At 37.7% G+C, this 23,908-nt stretch overlaps 1 protein-coding gene across 5 annotated transcripts in view; it reads left to right on the top strand.

Moving 5' to 3' along the window:
• SCAPER (S-phase cyclin A associated protein in the ER) overlaps positions 1 to 23,908 on the top strand; it is a 527,655-nt gene that overhangs the window by 83,790 nt on the left and 419,957 nt on the right. For all 5 annotated transcript variants that reach the window (XM_040642943.1, XM_040642940.1, XM_040642941.1 and 2 more), the window contains 2 exons: positions 3,767 to 3,883; positions 9,302 to 9,462. In XM_040642943.1, coding sequence (XP_040498877.1) covers positions 3,767 to 3,883; positions 9,302 to 9,462 — 278 coding nt within the window. The remainder of the gene's footprint in view (positions 1 to 3,766; positions 3,884 to 9,301; positions 9,463 to 23,908) is intronic.

The following is a 23,908-nucleotide window of genomic DNA, read 5'->3' as shown; positions in this document are numbered from 1 at the left end:
TTTCCCTTGGATTTAACTGTGGTTCAGTTTCTTTAAGTGGAATCGTCCAGTAGAGAACACGTTTTTTGTCCTATCAGCCCCGTGGGGGAACCAGGGGAGTGAAGGAATCCCAAGAGACAAATCCAGGAAGGCTTGATCCCCAGGAAACCAAATCCAGGGAAACCATGATATGGTGATCCTTTTAACGTTTTTGTTTCTCATAATGAAAAAAAAAAATGTCTTTAAGTTCCAGTGTAGATAACATGCAGTGTTATATCAGTTTCAGGTGTACAGTATAGTGATTGAACAATTATATACATTACTCCATGCTCATCACAATGAGTGTACTCTTAATCCCCTTCACCTGTTTCACCCATTTGTACCCCCTCCCATAGCCATCTGTTTGTTCTCTATATAAGAATCTGTTTTTTTGGTTTGTTTCCCCCAGTCTTTGTTTTTTCTCTTTCTTCCTTTTTTTTTTTTTTTTTTTTTTCAGAGGTAGAATTTAGTGATTCATCAGTTGTATATAACACCCAGTGCTCATTACATCAAATGCCCTCCTTAATGCCCATCACCCAATTACCCCTTCCCCCTACCCACCTCCCCTCCAGCAACCCTCAGTTTGTTTTCTAGAGTTTGGCATCTCTTATGGTTTGCCTACCTCTCAGTTTTCATCTTATTTTATTTTTCCTTCCCTTCCCCTATGTTCGTCTGTTTTGTTTCTTAAAGTCCACATGAGTGAAATCATATGGTGTCTTTCTCTAACTGACTTATTTCTCCTCTCATAATGACAATTTTGGATATTTTTTTTGGTACTTGCATTACTCACAGTCCCTGGGTGGGCCAGGCCTAGTCCATGTTTGTACCAAGCAGTTTCACCCTTAACGCCTGGGAAGAGGTGATTAGATTTGCGGGTGGTACGTTCCTTCACTGGGTTGAACCAGGTTAAGGGATCATCACACTGATTTGAGATTGGTAGCTATATCATTCTTGTGAAGATAAGCAGAATAAAGCAGGTTCAAAGAAAGTGGAATAGATAGAATCAGGGATGAAGGAAATCATGTGGTCTTTGAGGTCTTTGATTGTTGCTTTTAAGCCTCTTTCCTCTTGGTCTAATCTTCATGAGTCTTAATTCTAGTTTTTCCCTACCTTGGATGTCCTTGACCATTTATAGTTTATATCCTTAGAGTAAATCTTTATTTTCTTTTTCTTTTTTAATTTAACTTGATTGCACTTCTGTTTCTTGTATTCAAAAGGGTCTGTAATATCACCACCAATGCATAAGAAGCTAACTAGATTGTTTTTTTGGCTGCTTATAAACTCCAGTCAGGTAGTGGTGGCTACGTGTTGAGGATTGTATTAAGAAAGATTCTGAGGCCAAGTCCAAGGTTAACTCTGTCCTGGTACCATGGTTCAGAAATACACCTGAGACTTCTTTTTATATTAACCAGTTATCAGCATATCTGCTCTTTGCTTCTTGAGGTAGCTCCTAGATATAGAAAGCAACCTTAAATTCTCTGTAGATGGCATTTATCCACCTTAGTTTCCTCAAATCATGCATCACAATTCATTTGAGATTCAAATGTAAAAACTGCACTTATACATAGTTAGAGAAGAAAATATAGATAAATATTTGTATATTTTTACTGTGGGTAAAGACTTCATAAGACTAAGGTAGAAACCACAAAGGAAAGTATTAATAGGCTTGATTTAATAGGAATAAAATACGCCTTTCTGCATAAAAAATTAACATTTAAATAGTTATGTTATCTCTGCCAAAGGATATGTAGCCATAATAGTAATAATAATACTAGTGTAGTAAATGATTTCAAATCAATTAGAAAATGATGCAAATCCCACTGGAAAAAATGGCAAAAGTTACCAACATGCAAATCCCAAAGAAGAAATTTATTTTTTATTTTATATATTTTTTTAAAGGTTTATTTATTTGAGAGAGAGATTGAGCACAAGCAGGGGGCAGGGCAGAAGGAGAGGGAGAGAAGCAGACTCCCCACTGAGTGTGGAGCCATCACAGGGCTCAATCTCAGGACCCCCAGATTATGACCTGAGCTGAAATCAAGAGTCAGACACTTAACCGACTGAGCCACCCAGGCACCCTGCCAAAGAAGAAATTTAAATAGCTGGTAAAAAAAATGTTCAGCCTTACTAGTAATGATAATAAAAATATATAATTTTAAAAACAAAAAAAATAATTTTGCTAATGAATTTTTGTAAAAACACACCATTATTGTAATTTCTGTAAGAAAAAGAACTCATAACTTGAGAGATTTTCTCTCCCCCTGTCCCTCCTACTGCTTGTGCTCTCCCCCACCCGAAATAATGAAATAAATCAATAAATAAAATCTTAAAAAAAAAAAAAAACCTCCTTATAAGACTGAAACTCTAGCATGGGAGTTAGCAAATTTTACCCATAAAGTGCCACATAGTAATTTTTTTAGACTTTGCAAGCAATGCCATCTCTTTCACAAGCCATTGAAATTTCTAGAACAAGATCCTAACTGTTGGCAAGATTCAAGGGAAATGGGCACTTTTCACCTAGTAGAAGTATAATTTGTTAGAAGCTTTCTGAAAGGTGATTTGACAATAAATTGTCAAAAGCTTTAGACTTTATTTGGATAATCTTTTATCTGAATTTTCTTGTTTTCTGACAACAAATATCACTTTTTAGTTTTAAAGAGAGGGAGAGAAAGATGGGGTGGGAGGGCAGAGAGAGAGGGGGAAAGAGAATCTCAAGCAGGCTCAATGCCTAGCATGGAGCCCAACGCAGGGTTTGATGGCACAACCCTGAGATCATGACCCGAGCTGAAATCATGAGTCAGATACTTAACTGACTGAGCCACGCAGGTGCCCCAACAAATATCACTTTTTAATGTGAGAAAAAGATCACAACCACTAGATTGAATGGAAAGTAAGAGGGAAGGAGATTCTGGGGTGTTATGGAGGGTCTGACTGAGGCCGTTAGGAATAGAGAAAACACTACTTGAGGAAAACAGTTTATTATTTATTTATTTATTTTAAAGATTTTATTTATTTGTCAGAGAGAAAGAGTGAGAGAGAGAAAGAGAGCATAAGCAAGGGGAACAGCAGGCAGAGGGAGAAGCAGGCTCCCCACTGAGCAAGGAGTCTGATACGGGACTCGATTCCAGGACTCTGGGATCATGACCTGAGCTGAAGACAGATGCTTAACCAACTGAGCCACCCAGGCATCCCAGGAAAACAGTTTAGTAAAGACTACATCCTCTCGAGCTTCTGGGGCCAGTGAAGAAGTTAGCTTTCCCAAAAAAGAGCAAAGAAATGTTTATGCTCCCACTCTCATACAGAGGAAAGGAGACCTCATCTTTTCCTGTGTATTCTTCATTTAATCCTCACACCTGTTTTTCTGTCTTGATCTCTGTTCTACACACTTGGTTTTCCAGGACATCAGACAGAAGTTGAGTTGTATAAGTAGCCTGAATTAGTACCATTGTCTTTTTAATGTGTTTTTAGCTGGGTATGTGGAGGCTTTTAAAACGTAAGTAGTATATCTCATGTCTTTGTAAAACCATGGCCTTTTTAGATAAGTAGGGTTATGTTGCTATTATGCAGCGAGTGGAAAATCCTGGAATATGCATCTGTGTCGCTTATTGGGTAATATGGTAACTTTCTGGTGAATAGTGCTCTAGGGAAAATTTGTGACCTGATTATGTTTTCACCTGCTAACAACCAAGAGAAAATATTAGGTTTTTTTCTCTGTTAATTTAATCTCTTGTATGTCTTGAATTGACAGACCAACTTCTTTGGCTTGGGAAGTAAAGAAGATGTCTCCAGGACGTCATGTGATTCCAAGTCCATCAACAGATAGAATAAGTGTAGCATCAAATGCTCGAAGAAGCTTAAATTTTGGGTGAGATGAACTCAAAAAAACATACTAAGGCTTACATTATAGTAAATTATTTTCTGTGGATAATATAGTATTATAAAATATAGTATTAAAAATCCATGTATATGTTTGTGTATGTGTTTGAAATTGTTTGAATAAAAAAAAAATCCAAGAGAGTAACATTTAGCTTTTAGGAAATGTAATATATTCAAATATAATTGGATCCAAAAATTAAAACCCATAAACATATGTCATGCTAAATGATTCGTAACATGAATTGGCTATTTCTTTCACATCAAAAGATCTAAATATATATTATAAGCTGTGATACTGTCATGAAAATTACATCTTTATGCATTGTAATCCCATCAGTACAGTGTTATAATTATTGTTTTATGCAACTATATATATATATTTTTAAAGATTTTATTTATTTGACAGAGAGAGACAGAGAGAGAGAGAACACAAGCAAGGGGAGTGTGAGAGGGAGAAGCAGGCTTCCCACTGAGCAGGGAGCCTGATGCGGGGCTCGATCCCAGGACCCTGGGATCACGTCCTGGGCCGAAGGCAGCTGCTTAATGGCTGAGCCACCCAGGCGCCCCTATGCAGCTGTACTTTAAGTCAGATAGAAAAAAGTTAAAAAATACATTTATATATATTTTTTGTGTTTACCTATGTAGTTACTTTTACTAGTGCTCTTTATATCTTCATGTGGATTCAACTTATTGTCTAGTGTCCTCTCATTTCTGCCTGAAGGACTCCCTTTAGTTTGTCTTGTTGGGCAGGTCTGCTACTGACAGTTTTTCTCAGTTTTTGTTTTTCTGAGAATATCTTAATTTGTCCTTCAGTTTTGGAAGGATAGTTTTGTAGTGCATAGAGTTCTTGGTTGAAAGTCTTTTTCTTTCAGGAATTTGACTATGTCCTCTCACTTCCTTCTTAATTTTTTTAAATTTCTTTTTTTTAATTTTAAGATTTATTTATTTATTAGAGGGAGAGAGAGAATAAGCAGGAGTGGCAGAGGAGAAAGAATCTCAAGCAGACTCTGTGCTGTGTGGAGCCTGACTTGGGGCTCAGTCTCACAACCCTGAGATCATGACCTGAGCTGAAACCAAGAGTTGGATGCCTAACTGACTGTGCCACCCAGGCGCCCCCTCTCACTTCCTTCTGACTTCCATGGTTTCTGATGAAAAAGCAACTGTTACTCTTCTTAGGGATCCATTTTGAGATGCCTCACTTTTCTATTGCTGCTTTCATGATTTTATCTTTGTCTTTGGGTAGTTTGACTGTGTTGTATAGGGTGTGGACCTCTGAGTTTATCCTGTTTGGAGTTCATTGAACCTTTTGGATGTATAGATGAATGTTTTTCATCAAATTTGGGAAGTTCTTGTCCATTTCTGCAAATATCCTTTTTGTGCCTTTTTCTTTCCTGGGAATCCCACTATACCTGTGTTGTCACTTGTGACAGTTGTTCCACAAGTCTTTGAGGTTCTGTTTTTTTGCATTCTTTTTTCATTCTGTTTCTCAGATAATCTCAATTGTCCTCTCTTCAAGTTTACTGATTCTTTATTTTGCTAGCTCAAATCTGCTGTTGAGCCCCTCTGGTGAATTTTTCATTGCAGTTACTGTATTTTTCAACTCTAGAATATCTATGTAGTACTTTTTATATTTACTTTCTCTTTATTGATACTATAGTTGGTGAAACATTGTTTGCATACTTTAATTTTTTAGACACAATTTTCTTTTGTTCTTCAATATTCTTTAAAGATAATTATAGTACCTGATTTAAAGTCTGTCTAGTAAGCCCAGCGTCTGTGTTTCCTTGAGGACCATTTCAGTTACAGTTTCAGTTAATGTTCAGTTACTGTTCAGTTACTGTTATGTGTGTATGAATGGGGCATACCTTCCAGTTTATTTGCATGTCTTGTGACTTTTTTTTGTTGAAACTGGATATTTTAAATAAAGTGGCAGCTTTGGAGATCAGATTGCTGCCTCCTCAGGATTTGTTGTTGTGGCTCTTTGGTGGTGGTGCTATTGTTACAGTTTGTTCAAAAACTCTCTTGAACTAGTTTTCTGAAGTCTGTTTTCTTTGTGATGTGTCGTCACTAAAGTTTCTGCTTGATTTGACAGAAGTTTCCTAATTCTGTGTATGTGTTGTACATACCTTCAGTGCTCTAGCATTGACTTCCTGCTTCTTCAGAGCCTCAGGGTCAGTCAGAGGTGAGGTGTTAGGGCCTTCTCAGATCTTTCTGGGGCATGCACAGAACTCTGTACATATGTGTGGCCTTACTGATTTCCAGGAATGTGTAGGAGCTTTTCAAAGCCCCCTGTGGCCATTCCATTCTCCAGATTTTCCTTTAAAGTTTTTTAGTCAGCCTCTTGTTTGCCCCAAATGTTACTGCCATTTCTGGCAGCAGTAATGTTAAACAGTCACCATTGTTGTTTTCCTTAAATGTCCCTGGGGAAATTTGTTGTTAAGACACAGTTTTGTTTGGATTCTTATTTCTTTAGAGTAAGTCTTAATATTGGATGTGTAATAGGAGGTGTGGTAAGTAGTTTGCTTGGTCAGTTCTCTTTCCTGTGTTAAAACCTAACCTTTCCTGACTGCTTTTTATCCCCTCCCCGACCATGTCACAGTCATCTTCATCGCTTGTTACTGCTGAACCTTGCATCTACTTGTATTATTATTACATTTGTGATTCATTACAACCTTTTTAATGTTTCTTTTTTGTACTCATACTATGATCTTCTTTAACACAATATCTTTGTCATATCTTAATGTATCCCAAGCACTTGGGATTTAACATTGTACCTGGCACTTAGTAAAAGCTCATTAAGGTTACTGAGTAGAACCAAATTTTTGCTTTCAACTGAGGTTATTGGATAGTATTACCTTAGGTGAAGGTTGGTGGACTTTGGAACCTTACAATAATTGTACTTTAGCAGAATAGAAGAAAGATATATAAGCAAACAAAACCAAATAATTGTATATTCTAGCACCATTTTAAGGGATGTACTTATATAATGTATTCCATTGGTCTGTGGTTCAGAATGTTGTATAGTGCATGTTTTCTTTTAACATTGGAAGCCTTTAATGCATGCATGGTAATACTGATCTTCATCTAATCATATTGTTGGATTAAATGGCATTCTTTATTATCCTTGTAAAACCTACTGTTTTCTTCAGTGTTCTGAAAAATTGTGGTTCTTAGGCTACTTTCAATATATCTACTTACTTTTCTCTTACTGGTTGAGTTAAATGTTTACTCAGAATATGTAGTCACCAAAATTGCTTCTTCAAGTTGTCTTCATTATTTTAACTTGTAATTTATTTTATTTTTTTTTATTTTTTTATTTTTTATTAATAATGATTTTTTATTATGTTAGTTACCATACAGTACATCCCCGGTTTTCGATGTAAGGCTCGATGATTCATTAGTTGTGTATAACACCCAGTGCACCATGCAATATGTGCCCTCCTTACTACCCATCACCGGTCTATCCCATTCCCCCACCCCCCTCCCCTCTGTAGCCCTCAGTTTGTTTCTCATAGTCCATAGTCTCTCATGTTTCATTCCCCCTTCTGATTACCCCCCCTTTCTTTATCCCTTTCTTCCCCTACTGATCATTCTAGTTCTTATGTTCCATAGATGAGAGAAATCATATGATAGTTGTCTTTCTCTGCTTGACTTATTTCACTAAGCATTATCTCCTCCAGTGCCGTCCATGTTGTAGCAAATGTTGAGAACTCATTCTTTCTGATTGCTGAGTAATATTCCATTGTATATATGGACCACAACTTCTTAATCCAGTCATCTGTTGCAGGGCATCTCGGCTCCTTCCACGATTTAGCTATTGTGGACATTGCTGCTATGAACATTGGGGTGCATATGGCCCTTCTCTTCACTACGTCTGTATCTTTGGGGTAAACACCCAGTAGTGCAATGGCTGGATCATAGGGTAGCTCAATTTTTAACTTTTTAAGGGACCTCCACACGGTTTTCCAGAGTGGCTGTACCAACTTGCATTCCCACCAACAATGTAGGAGGGATCCCCTTTCTCCACATCCTCTCCAACAATTGTTGTTTCTTGCCTTGTCTATTTTTGCCATTCTAACTGGCGTAAGGTGGTATCTCAGTGTGGTTTTGATTTGAATTTCCTTGATGGCTAACTTGTAATTTAAATATGAAATAAACCGGTTAAATATGAGTACAAAAAGAGTCATTGTTTCTGTGAAAACTTTGACAGTTCTTAGAGAGCTTTGATAAAGGTGAACTGTTAAAGTTTTGCTGTCAAAAGATTGGGGAAGATATTGTTAAAGTTGGGGGGATTATACACTTAAAATGTTTAATAGATGTCACTAAATTCTCACTTCATTTTAAAGAAACCAGAATTGGATATTGCCAATTAGGCATTATACTTGTGGTCATGGTTCATGTAAGAAATGTACACAAAGAAAAAGCCTGTATTGATAGTGTCTATGTCATAGATTGACAAATTAATGCACATTCATATTATTAAAAGATAGGAGTTTTAAGTTGAAATAAAATGTTTAAGGTATATATGTATATTTTTTAAGCTTCCCCCATTTAACTTAAATTTTCTTTTAAACTGAATTAATTAGAGCTTTTATATTATCCCTGTTCCCATACAATATATTATACTATAATTAGATTAATGAAGTATTAGACCAACATAAATTTATGAATATATTTAACTTAAATTGCTCTGGTTGTATGGTACTTATATATGTGGATATACACACCCAAATTATTTAAAATTTAAATATGTTAAGTGTATATTTAAGATTTTAACTTTTTTGGAAAGTTAAACAATTTTGAACTGTGTTAAAATTTATTTAAATAAATATGTAAATAACAGTAATAGAAAAGTGACATATAACAAATGAGTGGGGAATAAAAATGTGCGTTTTTATTTGGAAACATTCCAAGTTCTTTTTTTTATATGCATATTCCATTTCTTTTCATTGTCTGCATAAAATTTCATGTATTTTTTTCCACTTTTTAATTTTTTTCAAGTTTTTCATTTTTTACAATGTAAATATTAAATATTCAGTATGTAAGTATTAAACAACACACTGCTGCACAAGCAGTGGGCCAAATAAGAAATCAAGTGACAAATCCAAATATGTCTCAAAAGAAAAAGAAAACACAATATTCCAAAACCTATGGGATGTGGCAAAAGCAGTTGTTAGAGTGAAATTTATGCCATAAATGCTTGTATTAAGGAAAATAGTTGAAATAAAAAACTTAAATGACACCACAAGGACCTGGAAAAAGAAGATCCTTAGCTGAAATTTAGTAGAGGAGGGAAATAACAAAGAAAAATCAGAACTAGAGACCAGGATAATATTAAGCATATATTTAAATTTAAAAAATTTTTAACTTTTATATTTGATTTATTAATGCAGAATTTTCTCCATAGGGGTTCACCTGGTGCAGTCACTGCTCCCCGTCTGGCTCCTACTGGTGTCAGTTGGGCTGACAAAGTAAAGGCTCATCATACAGGCTCTCCTGCTGCTTCAGATGTAGCGCCTGCTCAGTCATGCCCACCAGTGCCAGTGCCGAAGTCTTCTCGCAAAAATGGCAAGTGATTTTTTTTTTTTTTTTTTTTTTATGGAGGGGGAGAGAATCTTAAGCAGGCTCCATGCCCAGCATGGAGCCTGAAGCGGGGCTTCATCTCACAACCCTGAGATCATGACCTGAGCCAAAATCAAGAGTCAGGTACTTAACCAACTGAGCCACCCCGGTGCCCCAAAAAATGGCAGGTGACTTTGAATCAATGTTTTTATATAGTATTCAGGTGGAAGCATATGGAGTTTTATATATTTTACTTGAAACTGATGCTAACAGCATTACATATTTATTTTTTATATCAGTTATGTGATATTAATTTGCCTTAAAATAATCTTAAAGTAATAAAATAATCTTAAAAAATGTATGAAAGCTTTTGCAGATCATTCTAGTCTCAGGTTTGCCCTGTGTAAACTTTAAGAGAATTATTCATTTGTCAATTCATTTATAAGATCTTTTATAACTCTTTTAACTTAAAGTAGAAAAATATTGACTAATTGATTCTCTGGGCAGTATACACTTTTAAGTAGCATGTCACCACTTCATTTCACTAATATTTGAATATTATTTTGGTATTAAAATGATACTCAGTTTATCTCTGCTTACACATTTGTTTTCTATATCTTGAAAATAATTATGGGGCACAAAAAAATAGGACTACTTTTCCAAGGGCCTGTTTATCCCATAAGCATTTCCTTCATGGACTTTGACAACAGTGGTGTTTGTACTTTATCATATGAAACCTAGAGTATACAGTGGAGAAGCAGAGGTCATAGGAAGGAATTTTAAGAAGAGATTAGATGGTATCAGCCTTGATTTGGGAAGATAAATGTTGATGCAATGGGGAGGATGGGTACCAAGAGGGAGCAACCAGAGACTAGAGAGTGAGATTCTTATTAATCAAAAAGAGAAGTAATGAAAATGAGAACTTATCAAATCAAACCAGAATCTCTTTTGGAACATAGACATTATCTTCGCTGTCTTAACGCAAAATTGTCTGAACTTAGAATATGAAAAACCAAAACTGATTGTCTAATATAAAAAAAATTCTTTTCCTTCATAAAGTATTTTTATATAGAAATCCAGAGTGAATTTTTAAAAAATTTTAAACATTTACTAAGTTGTGCTAACTTCTGATATATAGAAATGTGTATTCATATAACTGTATATGTATAAAAATACACACATAATTTATATCTATAGTAATATTTTGAGTTTACCTATGGAATTAATTTCATTTTGTGTCAAATATTTCATCTTTTACAATAAGCCTGTAGTTCATGAGAATCTTCAGTCTATCTGAGGTAAGCAATATAATCCTGGGTAGGAGAGGGATATGGTAGTAGGATGGTAAGAACTGCCTTTAGCCCATACAGGGTGCCTTGGTATAATTTAGAAAAAGGAGCCACATCGTCTGAGTAGAAACAGCCATATACCAATAAACTTGGTTGGTGCGTGGAGCCTGGCAGGATTTCAGCTGTCATTTGCTTTACTTCTTGCTCAAAAAGACTGATTTAATTTGTCTGAGTTTGATCAGATAGAGGGTCCATTCTTTTTCTTCCAACCACTTTGTTGATTTAGTTGAAGAGGGAGATCTCCTTGATGGAAGATCATTTTCATGTTCAAGTGTGCATATGGCTATGCAGCATCCAAGTGAAATTTAAAGGCTTAATCTTAGGAAATAACCCAATGTTCATTCTTTTTTTTAAAAAATAATTTTTTATGATATTATGTTAGTCACCATACAGTACATCCCCAGTTTTTGATGTTAACTTCCATGATTCATTACTTGCGTATAACACCCAATGCACCATGCAATACATGTCCTCCTTACTACCCATCACCAGCCTTTCCCATTCCCCCAACCCCCTCCCCTAAGAAGCCCTCAGTTTGTTTCTCAGAGTCCATAGTCTCTCATGCTTCATTCCCCCTTCTGATTACCACCCCTTTCTTTATCCCTTTCTTCTCCTACTGATCTTCCTAGTTCTTATGTTCCATAGATGAGTGAAACCATATGATAATTGTCTTTCTCTGCTTGACTTATTTCACTTAGCATTATCTCCTCCAGTGCTGTCCATGTTGCAGCAAATGTTGAGAAATCGTTCTTTCTGACAGCTGAATAATATTCCATTGTATATATGGATCACAACTTCTTAATCCAGTCATCTGTTGAAGGGCATCTCGGCTCCTTCCACAATTTAGCTATTGTGGAAAATGCTGCTATGAACATTGGGGTGCATATGGCCCTTCTCTTCACTACGTCTGTATCTTTGGGGTAAATACCCAGTAGTGCAATGGCTGGATCATAGGGTAGCTCAATTTTTAACTTTTTAAGGGACCTCCACACTGTTTTCCAAAGTGGCTGTACCAACTTGCATTCCCACCAACAATGTAGGACGGATCCCTTCTCCACATCCTTTCAGCAATTGTTGTTTCTTGCCTTGTCAAATTTTGCCATTCTAACTGGCATAAGTTGGTATCTTAGTGTGGTTTTGATTTGAATTTTCCTGATGGCTAATGATTTTGAACATTTTTTCATGTGTCTGTTAGCCATTTGTATGTCTTCATTGGAAAAGTGTCTGTTCATATCTTCTGCCCATTTTATGATTTGTTTATTTGTTTCTTGTGTATTGACTTTGAGAAGTTCTTTGTAAGTCTTGGATACCAGTCTTTTATCGGCAGTGTCATTTGCAAATATATTCTCCCATTCTGTGGGCAGCCTCTTAGTTTTTTTGACTGTTTTCTTGGCTGTGCAGAAGCTTTTTATCTTGATGAAGTCCTACAACTTCATTTTATCTTTTGTTTCTCTTGCCTTTGGAGATGTGTCATGAAAACAGCTGCTGTGGCCGATGTCAGAGAGGTTGCAGCCTATGTTCTCCTCTATGATTTTGATGGATTCTTGTCTCACATCGAGGTCTTTCATCCCTTTGGAGTTTATCTTTGTGTATGGTGTGAGAGAGTGGTCAAGTTTCATTCTTTTGCATATAGCTCTACAATTTTCCCAGCACCATTTATTGAAGAGACTGTCTTTTTTCCACTGGATGTTTTTTCCTGCTTTGTCAGAGATTAGTTGCCCAAAGAGCCGAGGGTCCATTTCTGGGTTCTGTATTCTGTTCCATTGGTCTATGTGTCTGTTTTTGTGCCACTACCATGCTGTCTTTGTGATCACAGCTTTGTAGGATAGCTTGAAATCCAGCAATGTGATGCCCCCAGCTTTGTTTTTCCTTTTCAATAATTCCTTGGTGATTCGGGGCCTTTTCTGGTTCCACACAAATTTAAGGGCTGTTTGTTCCAGCCCATTTGAAAAATGTCATTGATATTTTGATCGGGATGGCATTGAAAGTGTAGATTGCTCTGGGTAGCATGGATATTTTAACTATGTTAATTCTTCCGATTCATGAGCATGGAATATTTTTCCATCTTTTTGTGTCTTCTTCAATGTCTTTCAAGAGTGATTTGTAGTTTCTAGAATATAGATCCTTTACCTCTCTGGTTAAGTTATTTCCGAGATAACGTATGATTTTTGGTGCTATTGTAAAGGAATGGAAACCCTAATTTCTCTTTCTTCAGTCTCATTGTTCGTGTATAGAAATGCAACTGATTTCTGAGCATTGATTTTGTATCCTGCCACATTACTGAATTGCTCTATAACTTCTAATAGTCTGGGCGTGGAATCTTTTGGGTTTTCCATATAGAGTATCATGTCATCTGTGAAGAGAGACAGTTTGACTACTTCTTTGCCGATTTGGATACCTTTTATCCCTTTTTGTTGTCTGATTGCTGTTGCAAGGACTTCTAGTACTATGTTGAATAATAATGGGTAGATTGGGCATCCTTGTCGTGTTCCTGATCTTAAGGGAAAGGTTTCCAGCTTTTCCCCATTGAGAATGATATTTGCTGTAGGCTTTTCATAGATGGTTTTTATGAAATTGAGGAATGTACCCTCTATCCCTACACTCTGAAGTGTTTTAATCAGGAACGGATGCTGTATTTGTCAAATGCTTTTTCTGCATCAATTGAGAGGATCATATGGTTCTTGACTCTTTTCTTGGTGATATGATGTATATCACACGGATCGATTTGCGAATGTTGAACCAGTCTTGCATCCCAGGGATGAATCCCACTTGGTCATGATGGATAACCCATTTAATGTACTGTTGGATCCTATTAGCTAGGATCTTGTTGAGAATTTTGCTGTCCATATTCATCAGGGATATTGGTCTATAAGTTTCCTTTTTGATGGTGTCTTTACCTGGTTTGGGGATCAAGGTAATACTGGCCTCATGGAATGAGTTTGGTAGTTTTCCTTCTGTTTCTATTTTTTGAAAGAGTTTTAGGAGAATAGGTATTATTTCTTCTTTGAATGTTTGGTAGAATTCCTGGGGGAATCCGTCAGGCCCTGGACTCTTGTTTGTTAGGGAGGTTTTTGATGACTGCTTCATCAGTCATATGATGATCTCTTCATAATTAATCAGTCTGCTTAAAAAATCCATTTCTTCCTGTTTCAGTCTTGGTACTTTATAGGTTTCCAGCAAGGTATCCGTTTCTTCCAGGTTGTTTAATTAATTGGCATAAAGCTGTTGATAAAAGTTTCTAATGATCCTTCCTATTTCATTGGTTTTGGTTGAGACCTCTCCCCTTTCATTCATAATTTTATTAATTTGGGTCCTTTCTCTTTTCTTTTGAATTAGTCTTGCCAGTGGCTTATCGATCTTATTTATTCGTTCAAAGAACCAGCTTCTAGTTCTGTTGATCTGCTCTACTGTGCTCCTGGTTTCTAATTCATTGATCTCTGCTCTACTCTTGATCAACTGCCTTCTCGTCTGTGGGTTAGGCCTGTTCTTCTGTTCCAGCTCCAGCTTCTTGAGGTGAGAATATAAAATCTCCATTTTATATTTTTCTGTTCTTTTGAATGAGGCTTGGATGGCTATGTATTTTCCCCTTAGGACTGCCTTTGCAGTGTCCCATAGGTTTTGGACCATCGTGCTTTCATTCTCATTGGTCTCCATAAATTGTTTAAATTGATTTTTAATTTCCTCGTTTACCCAGTCATTCTCGAGCAGAATGGTTCTTAGTTTCCAAATGTTTGAGTTTCTTCCAAATTTTTCCTGTGATTGAGTTCCAGTTTCAAAGCATTGTGGTCTGAGAATATGCAGGGAATAATTTCAGTCTTTTGGTACCTGTTTCGTGACCCAGTATTGGCTATTCTGGAGAACGTTCCATGTGCATTCGAAAAGAATGAGTATTCTGTTGTTCTGGGCTGTAGTGTTCTGTATATATTTATGAGGTCCATCTGGTCCAGTATGTCATTCAAAGCTCTTGTTTCTTTGTTGATTTTCTGCTTAGGTGATCTGTCTATTGCTCATAGTGGAGTGTTGAATTCCCCTACTATTAACATATTTTTATCTATATGTCTCTTTATTCTGGTTAAGATTTGGCTTGTGTATCTTGATGCCTCCCCTGTTGGGGGCGTAGATATTTATAATTGTCATATCTACTTGTTGGATACATCCTTTAAGAATAATGTATTGTCCCTCTGTATCTCTAACTACAGTCTTTAGTTTAAAATCTAATCTGTCCGATGTGAGAATTGCTACCCCAGCTTTCCTTTGAGGTCCATTGTCATGAAAATGAGAGCTAATCTGGCAGCTAATTGGCATGGTTTTTCATGCCTTCACTTTCAGTCTGGATGTATCTTTAGGTTCAAGATGAGTCTCTTGTAGACAGCAAATGGATGGGTCATGTCTTTTTATCCAATCTGCAACCCTGTGGGGTTTTATGGGAGCATTTAGGCCATGCACATTGAGAGTGATTATTGAGAGATATGATTTTAATGATGTCATGTTGCCTGTAAAGATTTGTTTCTGTAGATTGTACATTTCTGTTCTGTATTAATCTTGGGGCCTCTTTACTTTTATAGAACCCCCCCTTAATATCTCCTGTAGGGCTGGTTTCATGGTTACGAATTTGGTCAGTTTCTGCCGATCCTGGAAGGTCCTTACTTCTCCATCCATTCTGAATGACAACCTTGCTGGATAAAGGATCGTTGGCTGCATGTTTTTCTCGGATGGAGCTTCAATAATATCCTGCCAACCCTTCCTCTCATTTCAGATCTGTGTAGACAGGTCTGACGTTATTCTGTTATTTTTGCCTCTGTACGTGAGAAATTTCTTTGCCCTGGCCGCTTTCAGTACTGTATCCTTGGATCTAATATTTGCGAATTGCACTATGACCTAATGTGGCGTAGATTTGTCGTGGCTGACCTTGCGGGGAGTCCTCTCTGCCTCTTGGACATGAATGCTTGTTTCCTTTCCTAGATTAGGGAAGTTTTCAGCTACAGTTTGTTCAGATATCTCTTCTAGACCTCTCTTTTTCTCCAACCCCTCGGGGATGCCGATGATTCTGACATTGGAACGTTTCATTGAGTCAGTAATCTCCCATAATCTACATTCTTGAGATTGGATTTTTTTGAGCCAAGTTTCTGTTTTAACTTTCTCTTCTACCATCCCATCCTTCAATTCACTAATTTGTTCTTCTGCCTCATTTATCCTGGCCATCAGAGCCTCTAGTTTTGACTGCATTTGATTCATAGCATTTTTAATTTCTGCCAGATTAGCTCTCATTTCTGCCTTTAGATATTCTGTATTCTAGTTAATATTTTCGTTAATATTTTTTTCAAGTCTATACATCATCTTGACCATTGTTACTCTGAATTCCATTTCTGATAATTCGGTTATATCCGTATCCATCAGTTCTGTGGCAGAGGCCACAGACTCATTATCTTTTCTTTGCTGGGGGGGATTTCTCCTTCTCGTCATTCTGATGAAGAGAGGTTGTGGGGTTGCCCAGAGCCCAAATTATTGACTGGGACCCAGGCGGTGTGCACTTGTTTTATAGGGACCTTAGGGATGTGGGCTTCTTGATTTTTCAGCCTGCCTTCTGGGGGAGGGGCCTGCCGCGCTGATATTCAGGCATCCCTGTTTGGGTAGAGTTTCCCTCTCCCCTGCGAGGAGGGATGGGGATTGGCACAATGTGAGCTGGTATTTTCGGGCTTTTGTTTTCTGGTGGCTTTCCCTGGCGGTTTTCTGTGGCTCTTCTGAGAGTCAGAACAGCAGTGGCCGTATCCTAGCTTCTGTCTCAGAACAGAGAGATCACAGTCCGCTCTCCACTGAGCTCTCCTGGCCTCTTTACCTCTGTTTCCGTCGGTGCTGCCAAATACCCTGCAGCATCCTGGGTTGTGCACCCCACAGCCAGTGAGCCATCACTTCAAGGGCCGGCACGTCTCTATCCTTTGTCCTTCTAGCATCGCCAGCTGCCCCCGGTTCCTCTGCGTGCTTCCGAGCTCTCTGTTTCAGTGTGGTTCACTCGCATTCCGAGGTGCTGGTTTTCAGTCAGGTCGCGCGTGCTCCCGAGCTCCCGTTTTTAGTCCGGTTCCAATGAGCACTCCAGAGTTCCGGTTTTCAGTCTGGTCCCGCGCGTTCCCGGGCTCACGGTCTCAGTCTGCTCTCTCACGGGTGCTGGTTGGCGAGTCTGGCCCGCTCCCCAGTGCAGGTGGCTACTGCTTCCTGGTGCCCGAGCACGGCAGCTCCCTCCCTCTTCCATTTATCTTCTGACATCTGTGCATGGATTCACAGCTCCCTGCTTCATACCTTAGTATTCAGTGCTGGAGACGTTCATTTGTAGAGATCCAGAAGTATTTTCCTGCGTGTCAGGCTGATTCCGTGGGTTTTCTGGATGGTCTGGTACATATCCAGCTCGAATCAGGGGACCAGCTGAAAAAGGGGACCCCTACTCCTCCGTCGTCTTTTCTCTCCTCCCCCCAATGTTCTTTCTTGATTCCTAAAAATTATGCTGTCAAGCTGGCAGTAGGTGAGCCATGCAATTTCTCTCTATTAAGTGTCCTTAGTGTTGAAGTACAAACTATAAGGAAAGCATATTCCAAAACTAAGATGAATTCATCCCTTGGATGGGAGATGAAACCATTGCTCTCAGAGCCTTCGCTCCGCTGCCTTTAACCCGGGGTAGTGCAGAGAGGCTGACGGGAGGAGAGCCAGTGCGCAGTCTCCAGGCTGTCCTTTTGCTCCAGGCCTGTGGGTCAGAGGACCATGGTAGTGGACACCTTGAGCTGGGCCCCTTGGTGAGGTAGGTGCGCTGGACCCATGCCCTGGAGGCTGGCTCCAACATCTCTGCCAGGCCCTCCCACTCCTTCTGTCACTGGAGCCCATGGCTCTTCACCACGGTTGGGAGACTTTTGGGCCCCAGGGGCCACAGTTTGGTGGAGGCTGCCCCCATCCCCCAGGTGAATTATTTATATGTCTATAGAACCTTGGATTTTAGAATTATGGCAGTGAATTTGTGTTATGAATTAAGGAGCAACTTGAGAGTACTGCTTTCTGTTTTTCTTCGATGAAAGATCCCTTTGGAGCTTCTTGGTTCAGAAAGAAATGTTTTATTGGACATAACAAATGGATTGCCACCTTTACTTTATAGATATTCTTTTTTCCATTTTGGTGTCAGTAAGTTGTGTCTGCTTATTTCAAGTAATACTTCTTACTCTTACCCAGTATATTGCCCTTGGTTTCTCTATATAGACTAGTAGTAGTAGAAAATTGAAAGTAGTCGTGAGTTCTTTCTTCTAAGAGAAGGTAAGAGAATGTGGAACCAAGTTTAGTTTTTGTATTGTTGCGGAGTCTGAGAAAAATGTGTTAAATCATAATTGCAAAAAATACCTTAAAGGAATCATGGTATTAAGGTATATCACGGTTTTGTTTAAAGCATTAATCTCATATTATTTATGAGTGTGACTCATTTGGTTGGGATGAAATGATAGGTGTTAATTATAACTAGGCTTAAAAGTATCCGTGTTCATATATCAGGAAATTTTGTTTTTGACTACTTTGGTCTCCAGTTTTGGGGTTTTGATACACTTTTATGAAAGTGAATTATGGTTTATATCTTAAGTAATTTATAATAGCTCTAGCATTGAAGTTTGCAGTGATAGCCTATAAAAATGATTCTTGTCATAGGTGACAGTTGGAGCATGTACATTTACTTTCCTCTTTCCCTAAACTCAACTAAAAGGACTGAAAAATAGGACTTAAGGAAAAAGAGATAGGAGAAGAGTTACAGACAAATTTTTGGAAGTTGGAATGTAGACCAGTGGTGACATTTGAGTGAGCTAGCTGAATCCTCAGCTCAGAGAGTGGGCAAAACTGTAAAGCAATCCAGTTTGTTCCACAAAACTCCCCAGAGGATAAAAAATGGGGAGCAGTTGTCTCTCGAAGTGAGAGTAAAGGTAGGGATTAGATGTTAATCATCCCAAATTCTCCCTACTTGCCCTCAACTCTGAATAGTAGGATGACGGTATCTCCTTTACCCCAGCAGAATATTAGAGGTTTATTCTGTATAGAAGGTAGAAGAGATGGTGTCTTACCTGAAGGATACCAGGCACATTGGAAAGTTGGGAGTAATGATTGATAATAAGGAGGTTAAGTGGAAGACTATCTATAAAGATAATGTTGAGATGCCTCATTCTTGTTTCTACTTCAAGCCCTCTTCTCCCATTGAGCTGCCAGGTTTGCAGATCAAGAGAATCCACACCTGAGGAGCAAATCCATATCCAGTATAGATCATGAGATATTGGTCTTTGAGGCTGATACTGTAATTGGATGAGTGTCTGCTATTCTTAGGAGACTTGGGCAGTCTGAAGCCAGACTATGGACTATGGTAGATTGTCTGCAAAGATGGGTGCCAAGAATTTCTCTCATTCCTGTGCATGCATGCCACTTCCATTGTCAAGTGGTGGACAGTTTTCCTCCCCTTGAATCTTTGGTTTGCCCTGCGACTTGATATGATCAGTAGAATGTACCAAGAGTGATTGGCAAATTCCCAGCCTAGCCTGTATGAAGCCGTGCAACTTCCATTTTCTCCTTGTTGGAAGCCAGCTACCATGTAAAGTAGCCCAGCATAGGCCATTGTATAATGAGAGACTATGTGAGGAGAAAGAGGCCGTGAGAAGGAGATCCTAGCCATCTCAGCCAACAACTGGTACCAAGGCTTTAGGCATGTGATGAGGGCATCATGCACACTTTGGCCATAGGTGAGCCACTCTAGCTGATATCATGTGGAGATGAGAGGAGACCTCCCTCCACTGAGCACTCCTCAGATTTCTGACTCAAAGAATTGCATGGAAATAACGTGGTTAGTATTTTAAGATGCTAGGTTTTGGGCTTGCTATATAAAATATATGATGGGATTATCCAGTATTTGAATAACATGAATTTTAGAAAGAGAGAGGAAGGAGGAAATCATGAAATTAGATAATTAAAGGAAATTTCCTTTAACAGGGGATATAAGTTTCTAGACCAAAAGGGCCCATTAAGTGCCCACTGCAGTGGGTTAAAATAGAATGACACCAAAACATGTTAGGAAATTTTTGAATACTATCGATGATGAGAGGTTTAAAATTAGAAAACATGGTCATTTTATATGCAAATGACCAAGAATTAGAATGGTATCTGTTGCTGCTAAATTATCCCTAGAAGCCATGAGAAAATTGAGCAATGTTTTCAGAATTCTGAAGGAAAATGATTTCTAATCTTAAATTCTATGTTCAGCCAAATTATCTATTAAATGTGAAAGCAGGCTGAAGATATTTTCATTCATGCAAGATCTCAAATTTTTTTTTGCCTCCATGGACCCAATCACTACTGGAGGATGCCAGCTCAGAAGAGAGGTGAAGGTAATACTGTATGGTGGTGATCCCAGTGTGATAACTGTGTACCGGGTCTATGGAGCAACTGATCCAGATATTTGATGGTTATAGGTCTCTGGTACAGAGGAATCGAGGATGATAAATGAAAATTTTAAAACATCTGATGTATTTGCACACATCAAGAAGAGACTTAAAATTTAGGAGAGTTGGGGTTGAATTAATTCTAACTGCAGTAGCAAATATTGAGACTATATAATGGAGAGAAAAGAAATAGGAAAATGCAGAGAAGCACAGAAGAAGCATGCCTGTAAATTGAGTCTGTGAAGTGACAGAGTGAATGGTGTAGAAGTAATGTTTGAAGAGATAGTCCCTAAGAATTTCCCCAAACTGTTAAAAAATAGTCTCATATTTAAGACGCACTGTGAACTCCAAGCAGGAAAAATAGAAAACAATTCCCATTTAGATGTAATATAATAAAAATACTAAAAACCAGAGAAAGAGAAAATCTTTACAAGTAGAGCCAAAAAAAAAAAAAAAAAAAAAACTACAGTTGACCATGAAGAGTCCTTGAAAATCCATGTATAATCTTTGTCTCCCCCAAAACTTAACTACAATAGCCTATTGTTGACTACAAGCCTTACCGACAAACAGTCAACACATTTTATATGCTTTATGTATTATATACTGTATTCTTACAATAAAGGAAGCTAGAGAAAAAAATGTTTATTAAGAAAATCATAAGAACAGATACACTTATAGTACCGTATTAAAAGAAATCTATATATAAGCAGACCCACACAATTTAAACTCAGTGTTTTCCAAAGGTTAACTATACTTTCAAAGGAGCAAGAGTAAGTTGATAGCTGATGCAAGCCAGATGACAGTGGAATGACATCTTTCAGATGCTGAAAGAAAACAATTGACAAAATAGAATTCTATATCCAGCAAGAAAGTGAATTCCAGATAAATAAAAATTGAGAGAACTTGTAATCTGCAGAATTACACTAAAAGAAGTACTACAGAGAGTTTTTCAGGTTAAGGGAAAAAGATCCGAAATTGAAACCCAGGAATGCATAAAGGAATGAAGAACACCAGGAGGAGTAAACATGTGGAGCACATTAAATGTTTAGTATCGGCTGTGTGAAACATAATGTTGTGCGAAGCGTGAAATACATACAAAATGAGAATCTCTGACAATATTCCAAAAGACAGGAGAAGAATAAGTGGAGATTATATTTTTTAGGATTCTAGCATTTTCTTTGAAGTTACAAAAATACTGACTTATACTAGACATTATAAGTCAAGGATGTATTTTGTAAATTCAAGAAAACCACAAAGGAGAGTAAAAGAATGTTCAACTAATTAATGCAAAAGAATCCAAGAAAGGAAAAAAAAGAAACATAAAACAGATGAGACGAATCAAAACGAAATTATGAGATGGTAGAAGTAAATGCAAAAATATCAGTTCTTACATTAAAGGTGAATGGTCTATTTAATTTTAATGCTATTTTATTTAAATTCAATTAATTAACATATAGTGTATTATTAGTTTCAGAGGTAGAATTTAGTGATTCATCAGGTGCATATAACACCCAGTGCTCATTCCATCAAATGCCCTCCTTAATGCCCATCACTCAGCTACCCCATCCCACACCCCCCTCCCCTCCAGCAACCCTTAGTTTGTTTCCTGTAGTTAAGAGTCTCTTACGGTTTGTCTCCTTCATTGATTTCATCTTGTTTTATTTTTCCCTCCCTTCCTCTATGATCTTCTGTTTTGTTTCTTAAATTCCACATAGGAGTGAAATCATGTGATAATTGTCTTTCTCTGATTGACTTATTTTGCGTAGTTCCATCCACATCGTTGCAAATGGTAAGATTTCATTTTTTGATGGCTGAGTAATATTCCACTGTAAATATATTTCATACCTTCTTTATTCATCTGTCAATGGACATCTGGGCTCTTTCCATAGTTTGGCTTTTGTGGACACTGCTGCTATAAACATTGCTGTGCAGGTGCCCCTTTAAATCACTATGTTTGTATCCTTTGGGTAAATACCTAGTAGTGCAATTACTGCGTGGTAGGGTAGCTCTCTTTTTATCTTTTTGAGGAACTTCCATACTGTTTTCCAGAGTGGCTGTACCAGCTTGCATTCTCACCAAGATTGTAAGAGGGTTCCACTTTCTCTTCATCCTCACCAACATCTGTTGTTTCCTGACTTGTTAATTTTAGCCATTCTGACTGGCATTAGTTGGTATCTCATTGTGATTTTGATTTGTATTTCCCCCAATGCCGAGTGATGTGGAGCACTTTTTCATGTGTCTGTTGGTCATTCATATGTCTTCTTTAGAGAAATGTCTGTTCATGTCTTCTGCCCATTTCTTGATTGGATTATTTGGTTTTTGGGTGGTGAGTTTGATAAGTTCTTTATAAATTTTGAATACTAGCCCTTTATCTGATATGTCATTTGCAAATATCTTCTCCCATTCTGTCGGTTGTCTTTTGGTTTTGTCCACTGTTTCCTTTGCTGTGCAAGAGCTTCTTATCTTGATGAAATCCCAGCAGTTCATTTTGCCTTTGTTTCCCTTGCCTTTGGTCCCTTGCCTTTGGAGACGTGTCTAGCAAGAAGTTGCTGTGGCCGAGGTCTAAGAGTTGCTGCCTGTGTTCTCTTCTAGGATTTTGATGGATTTCTGTCTCACATTTAGGTCTTTCATTCTCCATTTTGAGATTATTTTTTGTGTATGGTGTAAGGAAATGGTCCAGTTTCATTCTTCTGCATGTGGCTGTCCAATTTCCCAACACCATTTGTTGAAGATACTGTCTTTTATTCTTTCCTGCTTTGTTGAAGATTAGTCTACCATAGAGTTGAGGGTCCATTTCTAGGTTCTCTATTCTGTTCTATTGATTTGTGCATCTATGTGCCAGTACCATACTGTCTTGATGATAACAGCTTTGTATTATACCTTGAAGTCTGGAATTGTGATACCACCGGCTTTGGTTTTCTTTTTCAAAATTCTTTTTGGCTATTCAGAGTCTTTTCTGGTTCCATACAAATTTTAGGGTTATTTGTTCCAACTCTGTGAAAAATGTTGATGGTATTTTGATAGGCATTGCATTGAATGTGTAGCTTACTCTAGGTAGCATAGACATTTTAATAATATCTATTCTTCCATTCCATGAGCATGGAATGTTTTTCTATTTCTTTGTGTCTTCCTCAGTTTCTTTCATAAGTCTTCTATGGTTTTCAGATTACAGATGCTTTACCTCTTTGTTTAGGTTTATTCCTATGTATCTTATGGTTTTTGATGCAATTACAAATTGAATCAATTCCTTAATTTCACTTTCTTCTGTCTTAGGTTTGTGTATAGAAATGTGACTGACTTCTGTGCATTGATTTTATACCCTGTCACTTTGTTAAATTCCTATATGAATTCTATCAATTTTTGAGTGCAGTCTTTGGGTTTCACCATAGAATATCATGTCATCTGCAAAGAGTGAAAGCTTGACTTCTTTGCCAGTTTGTATGCCTTTTATTTCTTTTTGTTGTCTGAATGCTGAGGCTAGGACTTCTAGTACTATGTTGAATAACAGTGGTGATAGTGGACATCCCTGCCATGTTCCTGACCCTAGGAGAAATGCTCTCAGTATTTCCCCATTGGGGATGATATTCGCTATGGGTTTTTCATATATGGCTTTTATGATATTGAGGTATGTTCCCTCTCTCCCTACACTGTGGAGAGTTTTAA

Source organism: Ursus maritimus, unplaced genomic scaffold (genome assembly GCF_017311325.1).
Source record: "Ursus maritimus isolate PB19 unplaced genomic scaffold, ASM1731132v1 scaffold_27, whole genome shotgun sequence".
Classification (NCBI taxonomy): domain Eukaryota; kingdom Metazoa; phylum Chordata; class Mammalia; order Carnivora; family Ursidae; genus Ursus; species Ursus maritimus.
The sequence above is the reverse complement of the archived record's forward strand: the minus strand, read 5'-3'. Positions and strand labels throughout refer to the sequence as shown.